The sequence below is a fragment of the Epinephelus lanceolatus genome, chromosome 11 (genome assembly GCF_041903045.1).
Source record: "Epinephelus lanceolatus isolate andai-2023 chromosome 11, ASM4190304v1, whole genome shotgun sequence".
Classification (NCBI taxonomy): Eukaryota; Metazoa; Chordata; class Actinopteri; order Perciformes; family Serranidae; genus Epinephelus; species Epinephelus lanceolatus.
In genome coordinates this window covers 19874994-19898686 of record NC_135744.1, presented here as the reverse complement: position 1 = coordinate 19898686, position 23693 = coordinate 19874994, and the positions used below count along the sequence as shown (strand labels likewise).

At 42.2% G+C, this 23693-nt stretch overlaps 1 protein-coding gene across 1 annotated transcript; it reads right to left on the bottom strand.

Annotated features, from left to right (window-relative positions):
* Positions 1–1162: 1162 nt before the first annotated feature.
* On the bottom strand, positions 1163–23588 carry umodl1 (uromodulin-like 1). Its single transcript, XM_033640624.2, has 17 exons — positions 22833–23588; positions 22305–22547; positions 21864–22022; positions 19245–19372; positions 18850–19033; positions 16731–16871; positions 12676–12903; positions 10039–10296; positions 9626–9738; positions 9242–9461; positions 7368–7505; positions 6068–7257; positions 5774–5934; positions 5259–5495; positions 4859–5015; positions 4042–4126; positions 1163–3442 (listed from the first exon to the last, which is right to left on the bottom strand). The coding sequence occupies exons 1-17, from the start codon at positions 22906–22908 to the stop codon at positions 3255–3257; spliced, it is 3906 nt and encodes a 1301-aa protein (XP_033496515.2). The 5' UTR covers positions 22909–23588; the 3' UTR covers positions 1163–3254.
* Positions 23589–23693: the final 105 nt, after the last annotated feature.

Sequence of the window (23693 nt, the reverse complement as noted above, 5' to 3'; positions counted from 1 at the left end):
CCTGTGTGAGTGAAAGCCTTTGGAGATCCTGCACACACACACACACACACACACACACACACACACACACACACGCACTGTAAAGCATGATAAATGACTGTGTCTCAGAGACGCTCTGACCTGGATGACTAGCGACAGACGGATGTGAGGAAGAGAGGGAGGAAAAAAAGGAAGGACTGTAGAGGCACAATATCATGTTGCAGCCATTAAGAAGGATGCGGCTCTGCTGCTTTCCGTAATATAGACGGACGGAGTGGAAAGAATAATGTCTCCTCCAGAGCAACCGTCTAATCCCCAAGGCCTCATTTACACATTTGGGAATCACTCCCTCGACATTTGTTTGGTGTATTTAACCGTGTTTGATTGTTGTGGCCACGATCAAACACCTGCTCATTGCTGTTTTGACAATCCAAGGCCATCCAAACAGAACCAAAACACTTATTAAAGGAGGAAGTGGGAATTTTAAGATGAAGCCCAGAAATCCAAATTTAGATTTAAACCAATAATAAAGGCACATTTCACCCAATTACATGCTTTTAAACTAAAATGATTCCCCGCTCTTTCTCTCCCCTTTTGATCGCTGCTGCTCTCCCTCCCTCCCTCCCTCCCTCCATCCCTGCAATGGGCTGTTGCCATAGAGACGGGTTGCCAGGTCTCAGACGGTGAAGCTGAATGGGTTAATTAGGAGGCGGAGCATTTGCAGCCCTCCAGATGGTAGTAAGGCCTCCTTCTCCGCATGTCTCCAGGGACCTCCTCTCAAAGAGAAAGCCTCTCCTGTTTAGTATTCAGCCCCTCTCCGTCGATCCAGGAGCTGCGCTTTTGACCCTGTAGTCAACAACGTGGGATTATGGGATGCGTGGGGAGGGGGGGGGGGGGGGGCTGGATCCTCCTCTTCAGTTCTGCTCGACTGAGAAAGGCTTAGATCTTTTTCATATAATCCCTGATTAAAGGAGGAGCAAGACATCCTTCACCATCTCAATTCAATCCAAGAGAAAGATTTCAAATATGACTACGACTGCAACTTTTCCTCATTTTGTCTCATGCCTTTTGTTGTCCTCTGTAAACAGTGTGTACATCTTATCTCTGTGCATGCAGGAAGCCATCTTCCCTTGTTTTTCTAAAGCTGAAGAACTGTGACAGCAGCACCCTCTAGTGTCTACATCCATACATGACGTGTTTATTGTTACACCACTTACAGCAGGAGAGATCATATAAGTGACAACAAAATGTGTAACAAACAGTACAAATACATAATGTGTTATTGTAGAAAAATAGCAGCTAAAAGAAAATAAAGTGAGAACTGTGCTTGACCAGTATTGCACAATAAATTAAGCACATCTGACGACATGATAACTTATACAAAGATATGCAATGCAGTTCAGTGCAAACTCATTACATTACAATTTTTGATGTGAAGTAGATGTGATCGAGTGAGATATTCTCTGTACTCGATGGGTATTATCAATATCTAAATATGTAAATTTACATTTTCTATCCAGTATCATCATGCCTCATGCCTCTTTGTTTAGGCTGAGGGCCAAATGTATCTTAAAATGTTATTCACAGACATTTCTTATCTTAACAAGGCATATCTATCTATCTATTCTTTAAAGGTTCAGTGTGTAAGATTTAGGGGGATTCAGTGGCATCTAGCAGAGAGAGAACTGCAGATTGCAGTCAGCTGAAACTTCTCCTGGTTAGAATTTTTTTGAGCGTTTATTGTTCAGGAGGTTTTTACCAGGAGCCGAATTATCCGTAGACTTCTCTTCCTCTCCAAAACAAACAAACCAGGTGAATAAAACCAGTGAAATATACAGGCACCGTTTCAGCACTTTCACTCCCCCCCATGGCGGCTTGAAGGCAAGACAATTCTGTTCCCCCATTCTGCAATTCTACCTTATATACAGCTCGGCGAGGCAGCAAAACAGTGCAATGTTGCCGCCTTGAACAGACAGTGTAAAAGAGTTTGGTGTTTCTCGTATGCTGTTTGGCATGTCCAGACATTCAGGAGGTTTTTTACCATGAGCCGAATTCTCCACAGAGGTCTCTTCCTCTCCAAAACATACGGACATGATCATTTAAACCGGTAAAAACACTGAATAAAATTGTTTCACATTACAAATCAGTGTTTTTCTGATGCTGTTTGGCATGTCAGAGACGAACCGCTAGCCCATCACCTTTTATCTCTGATGATTTAAAATCCAGAACTTAAGGAGATTTTACAGGGAGCTGAATTATCTGCTGAGGTCTCTTCATCTCTAAATTAACCAACCAGGTGGTTTAAACCGGTAAAAATACTGAATAAAGCAGTTACACGTTTAAAAAAAATCTGCTTTTCCCAATGCTCTTGTTGCAGAGGGGGTGCAAACTACAGTGGCTGATGCAAAAACACAAATGGCCCTATCTGAGCTACTGTATGGGGGTGCAACATGGCAATCTCCGTGGCAGTGGACCCGCTCCCTTTACAGATATAAACAGCTCATTGTAAGGCAACAAAAACTGTTCTATTCTTATTTTACTGTGATTATTCACCAAATAAAACATGCTTATTATATTATATTCCATTTCTGCCAATATAGCCCTTTAAATCCTACACACTGAACCTTTAAAGTTTAACATTCAGGAAATATGTATAATCTGTATGAAACTACTCTATCATTTTAATGTCTTATATATATGTCAATGGAGAAGGTGAAAAATAAATATAATCTGTACTTCCTTCATTGTTTAATGTGCAAAGATTTGCAGTGTTTGGTGAGAACTAAAATGTGAGTAGTGCAACAGTGCCACCTGGTGGCAGCTGTACTGTAATAGCCTACTAAGAGGCCGTTTACACGTACACGGTGATTTTGATAAACGAAGACATCTTCCTTCGTTTGTGCCCTTCGTTTACACGCAAACGGAGATTTCTCCTCTGAAAACGAGTCTTTCTAAAAACTCCGGCCAGAGTGGAGATTTTGGAAAACTCCGGTTGCGCGTTTGCATGTAAACTGAGATAAACGCAGATAAACAGAGTTATAGGCAGCCCACTTCACAGTATGCGCCGGAATTTGCGCCTGTGTAAAAAGTGCGACCTATGTTGCTATGGTGACAATGGATACATGGAAGGCTTGAGCTTCTCGTTACACTGCCACCTACAGGTTTGGCATGCTCTTGTGTATATATACACGGGTAAGTGTAAACGAAGATCTTTTTGAAAACGGAGACGGTGAAATGTCCGTTTATGAAAATAGCCGGAAACGTGTAAACGGCCTCTAAGTGTTAAAGACAAGGTAGGTGAAGTTCTCCTGCTTAGGTTTGGCGTTGAAGTTGTAGTTTCCAATGCGGTTCCTCTGGTAGTAGAAAAGGCAGAGGAAACCAATGATGAATAAGAGCGACAGGCCGATTCCGAGACAGGAGAGTCCAACTATGTGAAGAGTGGTGTAACCCTCTTCCAAGGAGTCTGCAAGAATATGTGTCGAAGTATTAACAAAAAAAAGAGCATTCATCTGAAAATGCTGTTAAAAGAGTCACTTCTTTGAACAACAAAATGTTAAAGAGATTATTCTAAATACTGCGTCTTTTATAAGCACCAGCTCTTATAACGCCACTCTTCCAAAAGGCTAAAATTTCAATTCAACTCATGAGTTTATCATGAAAAGAAATAATTCACTTCAAATGAAGGTACCTCAAATATATGCGATCAACTTCAGAGCTTTTGAAACGTGTGTTTTCCATCAAGCTACTTCAACTTGGCCTCTCCACCAGACTGATGATAGAGAAAGCAGCACTACTGCCATAACTCAATAGTCAGATGGCCTATTCAAATTCTAAAATGAAGAGACACTCAAGTTTATAATGGATACCAAAGACCTTGATGCTGCAATACTTTGAAAACTGGTCAGCTCGTCTGCAGCCGAGTAGAAGCTGAAGTGTCATTGCTACTTCAGCTGGAACTAAATCCCATTTTTGACTCACTTTTAAACACAACAGAGGCATGCAGCTGAAAAATATTCCTCTCCTGACAGAACCACCATTGTGATTCTGTGTAAAAGTGCTCACCTTCACCTGACCTCCACACAGGCCCGTAGGTCCTAAGAGTCGATCCGATTGTGTGTGAAGACCGAGATGTTCTTTGTAGACAGTCCTGCAAGAACACACAAGCATCGACGACAAAGGAGAATATTCTGGTTGTTCAAACAACTAAAGGGTAAGTTTGGTATTCTTCAACCTGGGCATTTTTTTTCTTATGTTTTTGTGTCTAAGTGAGTTATGGGAAATACAGCTTTTGAAATTGGTCCAGTATTGAGCAACTTGTGTGGGTGTGTTCCAACCATTAGTTTATGTCCACTAAAGGTGCCTGTTCTGGCCATTGACATGCTCATTATTAATTTATGTGTCTGACAATTTAGGGAATACCGAGAGTTTGCCACTCTAATATCCACAGGCAGTGAATTCCATGGTTAAGGGGCATAAAAACAGAAAGTACTTTCACTAATACTTCCGTGGGACACATGAGGTACATTTAGAGGTAAAGCAGTGAAGGACCTTAGTGATCTCACTGGAACATAAAATGATAAAAAAAAAAAAAAATAGACACTAAAATTACTGCTTATTCAAATAGAGTAGTGAAATTAGCAATGGTGATTTCAGGGCTGTTTCTAGTTAAACAACTTACTCAAAAAGGTCTTTCTCTGCAGGGATCCTTTCCTTAATGTTGTCAGACACTTTAAATAATAATCTGAGCCTGTCAGTGGCAAAAAAAAAAAACTTGTAGTGAGCATTAACTGACGGTGGGAAGATCTCTTGAATGGTCATACACTCAAGTTCAACCTGCAAGGTTGTGACAGATTTATTTTTTTAAATAGGAGGTACTCACAGGCACACAGGTATCCAATCCAATCTCCACACAGATCTGGACCTGGCAGTGCAGATAAATCACATCCATGTCGACAACTGAGAATATCTGCACAGACACACGTGAAGTGCTGGAGTTCCCGTTCATCAGCACTGTGGTGTATTGATTCAGGGAACAGCTGTGGAGATGGAGGCAAGGAACTTTTTAAGTCTTTGTCTGCATCTGATATGGTTGTAAACTGTGTCTATACAGACTTAAAAATGACAGTCTGACATCATATCCAGCTGTCTGTTTCAGGTTGTAAGCAAACACTACATTGCTGCAAACATAGACGACTGTCTGACTAGGCTGCTCATCATTGATTCGAGCCAAATACTAATACTAATGGAAATAGTGATAGCACTAGCAGGTAGACGCAGACCTGTTCTCCAGGAAGGTTTCGCTGGGGGTGTCCGCAGGGTTTTGGGTGGGAGTGGCCCAACATTTGTTGATGACCACTTTAATCTGGTCTGAGGAGGTGTTGACACTGACCTCCACCACCACAGTTTCCTCGGAGGACAGACTGTAGTTGTGGGGTAGAGGCATTGTGCCGTTCATCAGCTGCACTGTCACCTGGAACGACCCATAGCCCATGATGAGGTCTTGGATCATGTCATACCTGGAGATGGAGAAAAATACAGAGAAAATGACACCAGGAACACACTGCAAAAAGGCTTTTGAGAAATATCTACCTTACTGGTGAGGTACTGGTTACTAAGTGAGCTTTGGAGACAGCCAGGCTAGCTGTCTCGTCTTTATGCTAAGCTAAGCTAACCATCTGCTGGCTCTAGTATCATATTTACCGAACAGGACAAAGAGTGGTATCAATCTTTGGCTCGAAAGGCTGTTTTCAAAAATGCTAAAGCATGCTGAGTAATGACAATAAGTGAAGCGTACCCCATGGAGCCGAAGTCAGCGGAGATGAGCATGCTCTTCATGTAGGTACACATGATGGGAACCTCCAAGCGTTTTCTGGGTACCTCCACTGCTCCACTGGATGACGTGTACATGTCCATGGAGTTAAACAGGGTTACAGATGTCGTGTAGTAGGTGTCATTCTAAAATACCAAAGGTCATAAGCAGTTTGGAGTATAATTAGGGTTAATGCACTCAAACTGGCAGGCATAGTGTCTTTGAATCATACAGGAAAATGCAAAAGCTTCCCTAATGCAACACTTTTTCACAACTCACATGCACGAGGCTGGTGCCACACTCATTCCAGGCCACCGTCAGCTGGGCATGGGTGGCATTGCCTCCATTGACGCCACATTCCGGCAAGCCTAAATATAGGGTGCTCTCCCGGATGTTGTTGTTCTGAAGAAAATCCCTGTCAATTGTCACAGTGATGGCAGCAAGTCTGCACTGGACTGAGATGGCTGTGGTGGCAGTTCTCACGGCACCACCACTGGTTGTAGGAGAAGTAATGGAGGTAGTGGGTATGGTAAGAGTGGTTGTAGGGGTAGAGGTCATGGGTATCATTGCAGTAGAAGTGGTAGTTGTAGAAGTAGTTGTGGTGGTTGTAGGAATAGTGGTTATTGTAGAAGTAGTGGTGGTTGTTGGGACAGTAGTGGTGGTTGTTGGTGCAGTAACAGTGGTTATTGGGGCGCTGGTTGTTGCGGCAGTGGCAGTTGTTGGTGCAGCAGTGGTGGTTGTTGGGGAAGTAGTGATGGTTGTTGAGGCAGTAGTGATGATTGCAGGGGCAGCAGTGATTGTTGACGCAGTAGTGGTGGTTGTTGGGGCAGCAGTGGTGGTTGTTGAGGCAGTAGTGATGATTGCAGGGGCAGCAGTGATTGTTGACGCAGTAGTGGTGGTTGTTGGGGCAGCAGTGGTGGTTGTTGGGGAAGTAGTGGTTGTTGGGGCAGCAGTGGTGGTTGTTGGGGAAGTAGTGGTTGTTGGGGCAGCAGTGGTGGTTGTTGGGGAAGTAGTGGTTGTTGGGGCAGCAGTGATGGTTGTTGAGGCAGTAGTGATGGTTGCAGGGGCAGCAGTGATTGTTGACACAGTAGTGGTGGTTGTTGGGGCAGCAGTGGTGGTTGTTAGTGCACTTGTGGCGGTTGGTGAGGCAGTAGTGGTGATTGCAGGGGCAGCAGTTATTGTTGCTGCAGTCGTGGTTGTTGGGGCAGTAGCAGTGGTTGTAGTGACGGTAATGGTGGTTGTTGGGGCAGTAGTGGTAACTGCAGAGGCAGCAATGGTTGTAGGGGCAGAAATGGTGGTTGCAGTGGCAGTCATGGTGGATGTAGGGGCAGCCATGGTTGTAGGGGCAGCAGTGGTTGTTGGGGCAGTCATGATGGTTGTAGGGGCAGTCGCAGTGGTTATAAGAGCAGTGGTGGTGGTAGTAGGGGCAGTCATGGTGGTTGTAGGGGCAGTCGTGGTTGTTGCGATTGCTGCACAAGACAAAACACACTGGTTACCAAATGCAAAGATATCCTGTCATTATGTAGTTGCATAGAACCTGTGTAAAATCAATCTTTCCCACTTCCACACTGTACCGTACCCTGACAGGCTCGTCCAGGCCTTTCTGGGTTGTTGTCTATGAATCCATCCAGGCAAACACATGTGTAGGAGGCCCAGGTGTTTGTACATGTAGCCGACTGCGAACAGTCATTTTCCCCTGAAGCACATTCGTTAAAATCTACAAAAAGCAAAAATATTGTGCTCAGTAAGTCAGGCTTCATGTTATCTTTGGTACTGTTTTGTAGCTGCTTACAGATCAACATCCGTTAGATTTTCTAAAACTTGTTGGAATTTTTCAGATATCTTGATTGGGGTTTTTTTTTTTTTTTAACGCTAAAAGGGTTGCCTTTGAGATGCTTGTATGAGTCAAGATCCAAAAACGCTGCATCCTACAATCCCCACAGTGCAACTCATGTGATAAGCCTTCCATGCCTAGAAAATGACCTTTTCTTTCAAACTCCTGTCCCCAGTTTTTAACAAAGGCTTTCTGATAAGAATTTGAAGCTGGGATAACCCAAATGACATCATCAGGGATTTTTTTCCCCCAGACTTTGGAAAGCTCCTATCAGAACTGTTTTCACAGACTGAAAACAATCTAAAGCTCATAGTCTAAAATGCATGGCACAAGTGCATCTAGAACGTGTCCAACTTCGTTAAACGACGCATAATCTGTGTGCAATGTAAGGCGCAAGGGGCAATGGGGTTGTATTTAGTTCCTTAATTTATCATATGTTTGGGTGTAACATGAATTAATTCGATCAGAGTGTCATCTCCTATTCCCGGTAAAAGCCAGGTGAGCCTGCACCTGGTGCATTGCTAGTTACATCGCAAATTCAGCAAATTGGAGAAACAGATGGTTTTCTGCTGAGAGTAATGCAATAAGAGCAGTGATGTCACTGCGGCAAATATATACTGTACTTGTTAGAGGAAACAGAACAAAACTTTTAGCTTCTGAAATAATAAATAAGTCTTAATGGGGAGTCGGACAGCAGCTCTGCAGCTCAGCAGCTCTGCTTTATTCACATTTTAGACATGCAGGTTAATTGGTGACTCTAAATTGTCTGTAGGTGTGAATGTGAGTGTGAATGGTTGTCTGTCTCTATGTGTCAGCCCTGTGATAGTCTGGTGACCTGTCCAGGGTGTACCCCACCTCTCACCCAGTGTCAGCTGGGATAGGCTCCAGCCCCCCTGCGACCCCTAACAGGACAAGCAGTCACAGAAAATGGATGGATAATTAATATTTTCCACATTCATGCTGTATTATTTCACACACCTGCAGCCCATCAGCACATTCCTGTGTGTAACAAGCAGAGAGTTGTGAACCTGTCTACGTAGGCGCATCCTACTATCTGAATAATGTGCCCTTTAAATAGCAGGAAAATAACATGCCATGCTGACTTCAGACCAGGTTTTTGTTGGTTAGGGGCACGATCACTTTCTGCTACTTCATATTAGCAATACACCAACAATGGGCCTGACCACACCTAATTTTAAGGCCTACACACCCATGGGTGCACTGATGGCTCCACGTACATTTGCTACTTACACAACATGAGCACCACCATCTCACAGTAAATGTGAGACTGCCACTACCCTTTTTATTTTTTGAATGATGAATATGTTCGAAAAGTGCAACAAAAAGATTTCAAAATAAATAACGATAATTGTATAAGTCTGAAACTAGTAATGACAGTTGTGCTGCGCTTTGCTCCAGGTATAAAATAGGACCTTGAGTAGTACTAACCTTGAGTCACAAATCGAATCTGATCTTGATGTGTAAAATCCAACTTAGACTTTGCTGACATTTAGTTTTAGCACAATAAGACTATGCTTTGAAGCACTTCTCAGTTTTATTCCTACCAGCCCTGGTCTCATAAAACACACTGTCAGAAAAGACAATATAAAGAAACATACCAGTTGTGCTTGTGCTGTTTCTATCCACAGTGTATTTGGTGATGTTTATCAGGGAGTTCAGCACAGCCGTCGACACATTACTGATGTCTTGGCTTTGACTTGGGGTGGAGATGATGGAAAAGATGACCACCACGCTCCCCGGCGAGAAGCCTCTGATCTCAATTCTGACCTGGCCTGAATCCACCAGGGCCTTGATCTCTGGAGACAGAGACTGGTAGATCTGTTGGTGACAAAGTCCCAAAGTCAGACTCATTTTAGGATAAGTGAATGAAGTAAAACAACTTGTTAATTCAACTTTGGTAATTCACTGGACATATTTACAGTAAGTGGAATTCTATTCACAGATCACATGCTGTCACTGCATAATCGCTGTAGCAAACCCACCTCCGCTCCAATGCTCTCAGTGAGGTTTTCGTAGGCCTGGCTGCTGGTGTTCTGCAGATCAGCAGTAAACTCGATGTTGGTTAGTCGCACTGTGACGTCAAGAGTCTGAGCATCTACAAAGAAAAGGCTTGCTTGGTACACACACATTTTCCACGGTTAAATGTCAGCCCTCTTCCCAGCCCTGGGCCTAATCTAAACATTTCCTCTCATGTCTTCATCACACATCAGTCATTAAGGGCAATTTTTTCGCTTTACTTACTGTATTACTCCCTAGGATAAAAATCTGTGGTTGCGTTAAGGTCACACAGCTATTTTATACATGGACTGAAGCTTCATGACACTACTGTGATTTAAAAAACATCCAAAGTTAAAGGTACAGGAACATCACCTTCATTTTTGTGCACAGGTCTTACCAGTCTTGACTGATATTTGAAGTGCGACTCCTTGGCCTCCACAGGACCGAGGCGTGACAGTAACATTGTAGAGCACACCAGGCTGTAGATCCCTCACCTCCAACATGGTTTGACTGGTTCCCCCAGACTGAATGACCTCTGACCCTTTGCTCAGGACAACCTGGTAGGTCTGGTTTGTCTGAAAGTGACTGGACCAGTAGACACAAAAGGAGGTTCCGGTGACGTTAGCCGCCCATACGCTGGTGATGCTTGGAGGAGCTGGGAGGGGTTGAGGGAGGGACAGTCACGTTTGTTATTTAGTTATTGTGGTTAAAGGAATAGTTTGATATTTATTTGAATAATGCTTATTACCTCCTTGTTACATGTTACTTCTCATTTAACTCATTTAACTAAAGCAAATAAGTGTACTCTCTCCAAAAATGGCTCCTTTTAAGATATCTGCGTTAGCTTGAATTTAAAACTGTTTTGATTTCATTAACAAAAACTATGATAAAAAGATTTGTCAACGACCTTTTTTCCATGACTAGGACAAGACGTTGACGAGCTAAAAATCTTTGGTAATAAAAACTATGACAAAATGTGCTTTCATTGACAAGACAAGACAGGACCAAAATAATTAAATATTAGTGTTGGGCTAACACATGTAAAATGTATGATATGTGCTTGAGGAATGTACGCAGATTCCCAGAATTCCAGGCATACAGGTCATGGTGTTCCAAACCAACAGCGAGTTAGGGAAGTATTTCACTGCTGGAAAGATGGTCTTAACATCCAACAGACCAATAAACACTGCTGCTGGTGTGTGACGTACTGCAAGCTTGGCCGTTTTTCCACTGGAAACAATATGGCTATCGGCTGGTAACATATGATATAGAATTACACTTAAACGATAAACTAAAATATGTTACTGAAGACATTTCGGGCAAGAAATGGGCAACACAGTGACATAATATTGGCTGGCTTTTTGATCAGCACTGCCTAGTTTTACTGTTTGGTCTGTGTTTGAGAAAGAGATAAAGCGAGGGGCGGGTCTGTCTCTTGATCCGCTTCTATCCTATTTGTGTCTGTGGTGACAGGCATACAATTTTTTTTAATGATTTGGTATAAAGGAAAACAACGCCCTGTGGCTACAAATAAGCTGGAAGAATACAATCAACCAATAACACCACCACTATGCTATTCATGCTACGGAAAGTCAGCTAACTGTGATGCTAAATGATAAGTCCTAATGTTAATTAAGCATATACATTTGCTAATATTAAAGTAGCAGAGTGTAAGATTTAGGGGGATTTAGTGGCATCTAGTGGTGAGGACTGCAGACTGCAACCAGCTGAAACTTTTCCTGGTTCCTTCAGTGCGCATTGTTCAGGGGATTTTTACTGGGAGCCGAATTATCCACAGAGGTCTCCTCCTCTCCAAAATAAACAGACCTGGTGATTAAAACAGGTATCACACTGAATAAAGCAGTTTCACATTACAAATTGGTGTTTCTCTTATGCTGTTCAGCATGTCACAGACGGGAGCCCTAGCCCAGCACCTGCTAATGTGCGCTCACTTTTTTTTTCTGATAACTTAAGATCTCGACGTTCAGGAGGTTTTTACGAGGAGCCAAATTCTCCGCAGAGGTCTCTTGCTCTCCAAAACAAATAGACCTGGTGATTTAAACCGTTAAAATCAGTGTTTTTCTAGCCTGGTTCCAGACCAAAGACCCCGCCCACTCAACTGAGTCGGCTTGCATTACTGGTCTGGCATACTTCAATGAATTTGCGATTTATCTCGTCCAAACGATGGACGGACCAATGAACGCCGGGGGTCTAGCGATTAGCCAATCAGCGCCACGCTGATGTCAAGCTGTACGCCGGTGGGTAACTGGTGAGGATAGCAACAGTGGTGACCGCTACAGATCCTACAGACCACATTAACGATGCTATCGAGGTATTTCGCCACTACTCGCGTTAATGGAGGACCAAATTAAGGAAGCTGCTAAACTGGATTTAACGGCGATGCAGCTGGGCGTGCACGACGACAGAGACAATGCTTTTCGGCACCCCCGAGGCATGGATACTAATGATGTCAGATTCTGGGTGAGTCGTTGATCTCTACTGATTGGTTAGGGAAAAAATCAAATTCCCTCCCCCTTGTAAATTGCCTTCAGTGGAGGGAATGTCAGACTGATGGTTCTGGGAGCTTCAGTCTGACACTCAGGCTAGTGTTTTTCCGATGCTGCTTCTTGCGGAGGGGTTGCTAACTCCAGTAGCCGACACGAAAACACGAAAAGGCCAATGGCCCTCTAGCCAGTGTTTGGTTTGTCCATTCTGAGCTACTGTAGAAACATGTAGACGTAACATGGTGATCTCCATAGATAAGGACCCGCTCCCTATGTAGATATAAACAACTCATTCTAAGGTCACGAAAACACAATGATTCTTATTTTCAGGTGATTAAACACTAAAGAAAACATACTTATAACATTATATTCGAAATCCTACACACTGGGCCTTTAAATGCTTTCAACAAAATCCAATATATCCTTTAAAAAAGTGACAATTTCCTGCTTGAACACACTCCCTATGTAGCCATGTAAATCAAGATGTGGGACTTGAAGCATAGTTTAGATGAAGATTAATTTTTCCTTACAGCATGTGGTTGTCGGCAGAGGTGACTCTACAGTTGAGCTCATGCTGCTATATGGTGCAGAAGTTGTCCACTGCGGAGCATGTGATGAATTATTATAAGGGACAGGGCTTGTATTACTCAGAGCTGTAGTCATGCTGGTCTCAGTGGTGAATGCTGGGGGGCAGGTTGTGGTCATGGGTGGAAGGTAGGTAAAAGGGGGCTCTGTGGTTGTCGCCACCATGACGTCAGCTGCAAAGAAAGAATACAAGATGAACTCAAAGCTTCTGATGCAAAATACATGCTATGTAGGGAATATATTGATGAGAAACTCAGCCTGCTTGTGAACACTGGCTGGAATCACAGTGACATTAAAGAGGTCAGGTTTTAGCTTCTCTGTGTACAGATCTACAGTCTTCAGTTCATCCAGCCTCCAGGTGAGGTTTCTGGTTATGGCACAGTTCTGTCACATTAAATCTGACCTCAGTTCCCTGGTTCAAGCAGCTTCTGTTTGTTTGAGGAGCTACATTGGCTCATGCTGCAGCCTGATATTATGCATCTGCTTTATTTCAAGGTGATAGTTTGTTCCCTACTTGTTTGTCATTCTTACCCGACCACAAGATTTCTATGTTTGTGTTTGATGAAACATTTCTTGGTGTTGTCAGTGAAGATTTTCAGTCATCCAGGTCATGGTAATATTAAGTGCTATATCGTAGGCAACTGGACTTGCTTGGGTTTCTTGAAGACGTTTCGCCTCTCATCCAAGAAGCTTCTTCAGTTCTAAATGACTGGTACGGAGATGCAGGTTTTAAACCCTGTGTGGGTGGGAACCCTTGCAGAGTCGTAGGGGTCACATGTGAGCTCTGAGTTTCAGAGTTGTTAAGGTCACAATGTGCCTGCAAATCCATACCAGTCATTTAGAACTGAAGAAGCTTTTTGGATGAGAGGTGAAACATCTTCAAGAAACCCAAGCAAGTCCAGTTGCCTACGATATAGCACTTAATATTTCTTGGTATTCTTCAAACACCTCTCAGTGTGTGTGATGGACTTTTCCTCGCTATGTTTTAAGCCTTGTATCTTGAATGTCACTCTTTAGCAAGATAGTGAGAATCTATGTGCTGATAAGATAATGAGGGTAGACACACGCATGGTAAAAATAATTTACCCACAAAGAAACATATATTATCCCACCTCACTTCTGAGCTTCAGTCAGTGCAAAAAATACCAGAGAGACACATACAATGAAATGTCAAATTGTTAATTGTGCAGACCCTGAATAAAGATAATGCTCAGTTATCTGTTCAAATAAATTAGCAAAAAATAAGGAAAATTATCTTCACCAACAGTGAAATTTCCACTGGGAATAAGGGCATCTGCTTATCTGAGATTACTTTTATTACCATGTGCTTGCAACATTTAAGCTTTACAAGCAGAAGTGAAATGTTTTTGGACTTTTCTTGTCTTAAAGTTTGCCTCTCGGGTAACAAACAAGCTGCGCATACCTCTTGGTGGAGGTCACTGGGAGTGCATCTCTAACTCCTCTGCATTTTGGGGTTAAAAAATAGCTGACCTTATTTCCAAATTACTCCCCAAAGACATTAAAACTGATAATCAATCAAAGATAATGCAGTAAACATTCTCAAATCGTCTACTTAAGGTTTCCTTAGAATGTTTACTTAATATGTTTGCTCTCCACCCTAAATTGCAAACCTATTGGCGTTCAATCTTTGAAACCTTCTCTGGTGTTCTCAAGATCAGTCTGCAACAATGCCCTATGGCAGCCATCTTCAGTGTCCCCACTGATCTGTACTTATTAAACCCTACGCAAGCAGACAGTGTCGCTTTTGCAACCTTACTGGCACGTCGCAGGACTCTTCTCAAATTGAAATCCTCACAGCCTCCCTCCATTTCCACTTGGCTTACAGATGTGATGTTCTTTCTCAAGCTTGAGAAAGTTAAATATTCTCTGAGGGGTTCAAATGATAAATTCATCATGAAGTGGCAACCCTTTGTATCATTCTTTACTGCCTTGCAGGAGCTCCCTTCAGAGGACGGACTGTCGGTCGGGTCGCTGCCACTGTCTGTATGTTGTCAGCGCACAGTCCAAGCAATTTGCAGATTAAAATTCATTTGATTTATTCATTCACTCACTCCGCTCCTTATTAATTTACTACTTTATCTCTAACTTGTGTCTCTGCTCTACCCCCATGCTATCTCACGTAGCTTGTTACCCTCTACATGTTATTTCACCCTCTTATTTAGTCGAGCATCTGTACACCACTACGAGTGATGATTTTGTCACAATCAGGGTGCACTTTTCTACAACCTCTACCAGTCAATGATGCTTCTAGTATCATTGATCTATTGATCTATTTTTCATATAGTCTTGTTTCGTTTATGTTTTTTTTAAATGTATATCTTTTTATTTCTGCTATTACTATTTTACATCTTCCTTCTTATTGATATAGGTTGTGGGAGGGGGGTGGGTGTGGTTGTTTCACTGGGCTGACCTGTAACTATAGCAAAACTCCTTATCTTGGTCTTATACTAAGTTTGTTAAACCGGTGAACAAAGGACCTTAGTAACCAAAGCAAGGACAAAAGCATAAAGTACCTCTGACTCCATCTTAACTGTAACATGGTTGAGTTTATGGAGATAAATGAGAAAAATTAAGGCATCCCGAGAAGAGTGTTTGGTAACGGGGAGAATTCGATGGACACGCTTAATGATGAGCAACAGACTTTGCACCTTAAATTTTACCAGAAGTCATGTTTCCGTCCGGGGTTGGATCACTCAACTCTTCCAGTTCCTTTACAATTAATGAATGCTCTGAGGTTTTATGCAACAGGATCTTTCCAGTCAGTTATTAATTTAAGTGTCATACTTAAGGGGAAAACTTTAGGTGATTTGTGCATCCTGCCCCAGGACTCTAACAAGGGAATAATAGGTCATTACTACAGTACTGCATTATAACTTAGCAATTTATGGGGCTTTTTTTGTATTATGGAAAGCATAATTAATCATAATTCATCATTTGCTGGATGATATGAACTTATATGCATTATAAGAAAATAACATTTATGTTGTATTTTGTTCATGTTTCATTGTTGTTTAAAGATAATTGTTACTGATTGAAGGTACAATCACTGTATAAATCATAGTAGTGGATATCAAAGTATTGGAAGATGCATGACATAGGACAGTGGGTGTCCAGACTTCCTTGAATGGGGGCCAGATTGGATAGCGTGAAAATGCCCAGGGGCCAGCTGCTTCATTAGATGAGACAAAGCAACTGTGGCAGTACCCTCACTGTCGGCTTTAAGCTTCTTTGCTGGGGCCATGTCTGCTACCTAGCAGGAAATATCTGCTGTTAGGTAACTGTGTTTGCTTGTTTGCCGTCTTATATGAAAGCATAATAGTTATAAATTCAATTCAATTCCTATTACTGTCATTGTAAATGAATACAATGGAATTCAATGCACAGCATAAAATGGAACTCTTTTAAAAATAATAAAAAAATAATAAAGGAAGGGATAAAATATCATTCATTCATACTATGAACACACACACACACACACACACACACACACACACTGCACACATACGCACACACATACAGTGCCAACATATGCCATTACCATAAGTTAGAATTATTGAATTAATTTTGTCTCCATAGTTCCTACTTGGTTCATATCTACAAACTGTATGATAGTCCTGCCTAGAGGCTAGGCCCGACTCTACCTGAACCCACACAGCTTCTGTCCAAGTCCGACCCATTGCAGCAGTTTTGGGCCTGCGACCGATTAAAAACAAGAATTTTTACTTCAAAAATATATTATATATTGTATTTTTTTTTATTATTATTATCATTGTTACCGTTTCCCTCTCTCAGTCACAGTCTCCCCATCTTCTTCTCTCTTTCCCTTTCTGATTCAGCCCATTAAAACTCCATTTGCCATTTACGCATTAATGAGGAACAACCCAGGCTGGCACGAACCCCGCAGATCAGGCCCAATCAGGCTCAGACATGCAAATGCTTTGTAGGTGTTGTTATTCTTATCAGTAGATTCCCTACTAACCTGTGCAATGGGCTCCAGGGTTATTGGGGTCAACGTCAATATATCCTTGGCGGCAGGCACAGTGGTAGGAGCCCACTGTGTTGTTGCAATCTGCATGAGGGGAACACTGACGGAGAGCAGGCTCTGCACACTCATCTACATCTGCAATTAGAAACACAGACATATGAAGAGTTTACACTGGGATCACAATTGACCTATGGCTAAGTCAGTTTTGTTCGGTTTTATGTGCTTTTTTGGAGATTTGAAGTTTAAAAATGGTCAAACGGTGTGCATGGAGTACATGCAACTGCGACGCAAGGTATCCTGAGAGGCTGGGCAACGGGGTGTATTTTTTACACTTTAAACCACATCTCAACCAAGAAAAGTATCTCCTTTGGATAAAGTTGTGCGATAACTTTAGACCACAACATCAACTCAACGTGAATAAGATTAACAAGGATGTCTACATCTGTTTTAAGGTAAGTCAACATTGTGTTTGAGGCAACATATTGTCACTTTGCTGGAAAGAAATATAAAGTTATCTTTAACATCTCTAGCTAACGTTAGCTAAAGTTAACCTACCGTTAGCTCCTAGCTGTGTTGTTCATCATGTCACCTTGTTTGCTGGGAGTTCATTAGCCTATTTTGTTCTAGTTATGTACTTTGGTGATCGTGCATCATTGTTAGCTGCTGTCCAAAGGGCTCTAGTTAAGCTAACGTTAACTTTTGGAGCTTAGCTTTATTAACTTATCTGTAATCGCAGAGATAACAAAGGTTGGCAAAAGTTGCTGAATGATTCAATGTAAATACTGTAGCACCGAACTAACAGAGAGACACTCTTGGTACAGATGGTAAAAAGGTTGTTTTTTTTCATATTGTGAGCCAAAAACCTTAACTTAAGTGACATTTTATCTTGTTGTCTTTGATGGTGATGGCAACGAGATGCGGTTTACGCTTACACTGGGACCTGTAAATTTTGGCTTGTAATTTAAGCTTTTCATCGAGCTTCTCAACAATAAAATGATTAATATATCCCTCCAATGCATAGTTTAGGGGGTCCATGTCATTGGTTCGACAGCCCATTGGTTCGACATCCCATTAGTCCGACTGTCCGCAGTGCTGAACGGCTTGCGGTGGGCGTATGGTGCGCCGCGACCGGCTTGAGGCGAAGCAGGCTCACGGCTTATGTGTTTGTCAGTTTCTTTTTCATTTTAACCCACACCATGATCTTTTCCCGACCCTAACCAAGTGGTTTTTGTGCCTAAACCTAACCAGACCTTAACCACAGGGCATCATGATGATTTCGGAACGGACTTCAGAACAATGAGTTTAATATGGTCGGAACAATGGGATGTCGAACCAATGGGCAGTTTCCAGTTTAGGCCCTTCTGGTTACTTCTCAATGACATCTCTGATCGTTATGTCCCCAAAAATCATCAATTTCCTCCTGCAAAATGCCATGTACTGTGACACCTGCCATAGCGCCGGGCGTGGCTTAGCCATAGGTCAATTACATGTGTATTCTGTTGAATTACAAAAATAAACCATAATCCAAAAACATCATTTAAAGGGAGAGACAAATGTGAAAAGAAAAGACAATTTTGTTTCAGAGAACCTAAGGTTTCATCTACTCTTAGAGGAGATGTATTTTTTATTTAAAGGCTGAGTAATTCAGAGGTGTCTAAAAATGATAAAATAAACATTATCATGCTGACATTAGTGGTGAATTTACACGTGAAATTAATGATCTGTAAAAGAGCATTTTGACGGCGATTTGATGTGTTTGTGTGTGTATGTGATGACGAGCTTGTTACTGTGTCTTTTGTGCAAATGTGACATTCATGATTAATCTGCGTGTGCGTGTGGGTGTGTGTGCACATGCCTATGTATGCACACGCTCTCGTGTTATTTTTCCGCTATTGCAGGAAACATCCCACAGATGACTGTCACTCAAATAGAAGTGGTGGGAGAAGGAAACTGTGGTGCGACTGAGTCATTCTTTCCTGAACACCGTGTTCTCTGCAACATGAATCATTCTCAAAACTCTACAAGAATGTCATTTCTCTAAAGGGGAAAAAAAAAAAAAAAAAGCTTCAGCGTGATTCGAGTGCTGCTGTACAGAACAACCGCCTGTCCTCACCTTCCACAGTTACAGATGACACTTCCTGTATGTGTTTGAGGAGAAGATGCAGCTTTGACGTGACATTGTACAGAGACAAAGTACAGTTGGATTCAATCAGCAGTGAGGTGGCACTTCTGTAGGGATGCACAGGCTGCGAGCTGAGGTAATACACTGAGACATCAGACTGCAGAGCTCCAGTCACCTATCAGAGACAGAGACACAAAGAATAATCAGTGTGAAATTACATCTTTAGAATAGGAAAATATGAAATGACTCAGAAAGAGATGACTAGCCTTGGAATGCAGAATTACTAGAGCAAGTATTGGTAGCTGGCTAGTGGTCTTGGCAACATGGTCTCATTATATAAGCAGCAGAAGTCTTAATAGCTGCAGTAGAGGCAGTATTAGTCTTACCATTGCTTGTAGCAGTCTTATATGATTCAGATGTCCTCTTTCATTGGACATCAGTTGCTGGTAATCTGTCTTCACTGTCACGGTTGCGTTAAAACGGCATCCTCCATTCTCTGAATAATTTGCTGAGCCTGAAAGTTAGGTTTAGAGGGTCAGTTCACTCAAATCACAAAGAAACCCCATGTTTCCTCACCTACACCTACACCCCTTTTCCACCAACATGGAATAGGTTCCTAATTCTGAACCATTCAGACCATTTCAGCCAAAAGTAAATTGGTTCAGAAACCAGACATCTTTGGGCATGTCTTCTACAGATTAGAAAGAGAGGATGGAGAAGACAAGAATGGAGAAGTCAAGTGAGAAGTCGTTGGGGAAAAAAAAGAGCATGCAGTTGACTCCTTAATTTTTTTTTTTTTTTTTTGGCAGAATAAAAGCTCAAAGGTTATGAATGCCAGTTGCTATTTTGCTTCCACTGTTGACTTCTGCTGTGCATTGTGCAATGCCCCTCATTGATGATGCATCCTTGGTTACAACGATTCCACTCAAAACTGGCAGAAACATGGGCTGGTTCACAAGATGGCACAAGAAGTTTCCCATAATCCTGAACTGATTCAAGAACTAGAGCTCATCTGGTGGAAAGTGGGTACTAGTGGGATCTAGGGGGCTGTACAGAAGTTACAGGACACCTCTAAACATATAAGACTGCACCCCAGCTTCTCCTGCTTTCAGTGACTTATGACTGCATGGTTCGGCACGACTCAACTTGACCCGACTCGACTCGACTCACTTTTGGTACCAAATGCTCTTCTCTATTTTGTTTTCCACTGCAGATACAGTACCCCCTGGGTGTTTCAACACCATGTAAAAACTGCCATGACATCATCTTTTATGTGACACTCAGGGGCGATTGCTGCAAACGCAACCTCCCTGTCATACATTCTCCTGTCAGCACAGTGGACGCGGAGCCTCCAAGCACTCCTATGAGACAGCGCTGCGCAGGTTTTTTTCATGCAGCAAAGCGAGACAGTCATTGGATAAATGCGACAAAACCACCACTTCCAGGGAGGCTCAGCTTCCCTGGGGCCTAATGGAGCAGTAGGCGGGAGAGGACGCTCAGTGTATGCATGATGATTGGAGGAATTGTCTAAAAGGCTGAACCCCTTTGTGATTGACATTGCTTCGCATTTCGAGCTCAGTCCTATATGGGGACATTTGCAAGTGGAGTCTTCTGAGTTTGGAGTTCCTTATTTCCATAAGCGATACAGCTCATTTTCACAGTTTGCGCAGTACAACTCAGGTGTTTAAACCCATCTGAAAATCTTTGAGGTGTGTTTTGCTGTGGTTCTATGGCATGCGTGTGGTTGAAAAACGGCTTCAATTAAATGTTCCTTTTATAAGTTACTGCCTCGCTACAATATGGCAAATTTTATGATCATGTCAACTTAAAGTGAGCTTCCCCTGTTTGAAAGACCAGCAGCCGCCACTGGTGACTCTTGAATTCTATCATCAGCAACCAAACAGAGGAACGTCTGCACTTCATTAGTTCTACAGCATTGAGTACATGGTGTACGGCGCAGTTTTGTGGGCTGCCATTTTTTAAGAATCTGAGTCAAGCAATTAAAAAAATGACGGTCATTATTGACTGTGGCTTAGCTTTTTAAAAATGGTAGTAAGCAGGATGTGCAGTGTCATGCTTATGACGATTCTCTCCAACCAATCAGTGGTCTGCAGTGTTTTAACATCACCTTCTAGTTTCCACTCTGCTTGCTTAGAACCTCGATCGACATGGTATCCAAAAACGAAAAAGAGTGAGTTGAGTTGAGTAGAGTTGTGCCGTACCATGCAGTGGAAAAGTGGCATAGATGAACTAAGCACAGGCAGCTCTGTGCAGATACATGAGGGCTGACAGGAAATATAAATCTAGGGTGAGGATATTTAAAAAGACCACTCTGCTCTTCCAATAATGTCAGACTTCTGTCTCTTCTGCCAAAAGTATATACACACTCTACTCCCCTAATAATTTGCATACAGTCTCTAACATGCAGTACATTTTATTTGCCCTGATTTTGAGATAAAATAGAATAATAGATAAAAAGTGAAGTTATTTTACAGTGAATAAACCACAGGCTTAACTCTCAACATTCTTAATTGGGATTATTTCTTCAGTTTTATAAAGTAAGATTATGTAACTCCTGAAAGAATAAATGACATTCCTCATATTAGAAATGAAAACTTGAACTCATGAGCAATAAAATGCACCCTTGCTTATATCAATATACAAACTTTAGATATATATTGCTGTGTAACTGACATTACTGGGTCAGGCCTCTAATTTTATGACTCCTCTAATTGTGCTGCTGTTAAACCACATTTTAGCACGAGCTATTATCCTGTAATTGCATGTTGTAGCCACAGTTGCAAAGCAAAGTTTACACAGGCTAAATGTAAAGTTTCGGTGCTTTGAAGATGACAAACATGACTCCCTTCACCTCTGTTGAACTGTCTGAAACTAGGCCAATCTTCAGGGCTGGAAACCACTGACCCATTAACCACAGCACGTGACTTTACACAGGAGACCACACTAGTTACACATTTGAAAACAAATAAAAAAGCTCAACTAACTTGCAGGATCAGTGCAGAGAAAGCCACGCAAACTCTGGCAGCATTTCAGCCAGCCTGGGCAGTCCATGTCCCACTCGCAGTCCTCATATCTGGGATGCAATCCATCCACAGTTGGACAGGATCCTGGCTTGGCAGTGAACTCAACACTCCTGTTTACAGCTTCATTCAAAGGAAATAACATGTTACAGGCCATATATTAGCGGCGAGATATTTGAAGCACTGCAGTTTCTGTGCTTCCATCTGGTGTCTTGCACACAGCACCACACGCTGATAGGTCAGGCTGGCTGCTTGTCGGTCCACAGCGTGTGATGTTGTGATGTGTTATCACATTTTATAAATACTTGTAAAAACACAAATAAAATCTGAGAGCAAACAGAACACTTTATGCTTTTCTATAATGTTTACTCCTATTGATGGACAAATGATGTGCAGTATACTCACGCAGGGCGCAGTAACGGCCGACTTGTTCGTAGCTGTTGCAGCATCTGGTCACCTGCTCCGTCACTGTCTTGTACTCAGTCTTGTAGGTCATCTTGTAAACTGTGACTGTGCACGTCCTCCAGAGGAGCCAGTCGCCACATTTCTTTGTCACAGTATCGGAGACTGTGTGCACCACAAGGAAACTCACATTCCTCGTCTCATTGTTGATACACAGATGGTAGCCAGATGCAGACAGGCTATTTCCTAGAATAAAATATATCTTGTCAGTTTTACTGATGGTTACGTTTCCATGGTGATTAGTCTCTGGCTGCATAATGACATCAGATTTTACATTGTGTATTTACATTGCTCCTTGATTTTGACTCACTCAGGGTATAACACAATACATCGCTATCATCTATACCATTAAAAATGTTAAAAACAAATGAAAGCAGGCGAAGCAATGAGTGTACAGTTGCATAAATGCCAATATTCAGTTGTGGAAATACATCAATTTCATGTTAATCCATCATCTGCGTAGAGGCCTACCTTCATGCACAGTGTTTTGTCCCTTACAGAGAGCCAGCAGGGCCGCCGCCACCCAGATGGAGAGCATCCAACTCATTTTTCACAGATCAGAATCTCAACCATTTATATTTAACGACCACATTGTAGGTGCATGTTTCTCTTTGAGATGATGCTAACTCACTGTTCAGGGCGTTCTCAGAGACTAAATCCTCTGTGGCTCTGTCTTCTCTCCTCCCCTCGTTGCACCATCAGTCCCTCATGGACCACAAAATCACGACAACCAGCAGGTAAGTATGAGGATATTTGAAGTCACATTTGCCGGTGTGGTTAAATGACACTAATCTCTCCGAGAACATTGAGATATTCAGACAATGTTGCTACATTGCATTGCCATGAAGTATGGCAGCATGACAAGATGGTGAGTCAGAATGTTACACAGAGAAAAGCCTTCGGTTCACATGATTTTCACAAGGGGAGCTGCAGGCCTCAAATTCATTTTTGTAGAATAAATAAGTTGTCATTTTACCCATAGTTTGGTGGTGTCAGTAAACATGTTTATGATGCCAGGCAGAGAGAGGTGGGATGGGAGGAGTCAGAGTCCCTAATGACTTGGTTTGCACACAGGTAACCATGGCAGTGCTTGCTGTGCTGCCGGCATTAACAGCCCGTGTCAGCCATTAATGTCAGGTAAGGAGGAGTGAGAACTTCCCTGCCATTTTCCCACATCTTCTTTCTCATTTTATGAAGGAACAGTGGGATGCTTTGGCTGTCAAAGATTTGTTCTGGGGGAAAAAAAGTAAAAATCTTGTTTTTCTTTCTTTGTAAATGAAGTGATTAATGTAATGGAGCTCCTTTTATAGTAATGAGGTGTGAAAATGTGCC

Excerpts from the sequence above, each read along its gene's own strand:
- umodl1 (XM_033640624.2), bottom strand. The coding sequence starts at position 22,908 with ATGAGTTGGATGCTCTCCATCTGGGTGGCGGCGGCCCTGCTGGCTCTC. Across the intron at positions 19,034-19,244 it reads TAAGACTGCTACAAGCAATG|GTGACTGGAGCTCTGCAGTC; the intron begins GTAAGACTAATA and ends TGTCTCTGATAG. Across the intron at positions 5,935-6,067 it reads GTGGCACCAGCCTCGTGCAT|AATGACACCTACTACACGAC; the intron begins GTGAGTTGTGAA and ends TTGGTATTTTAG.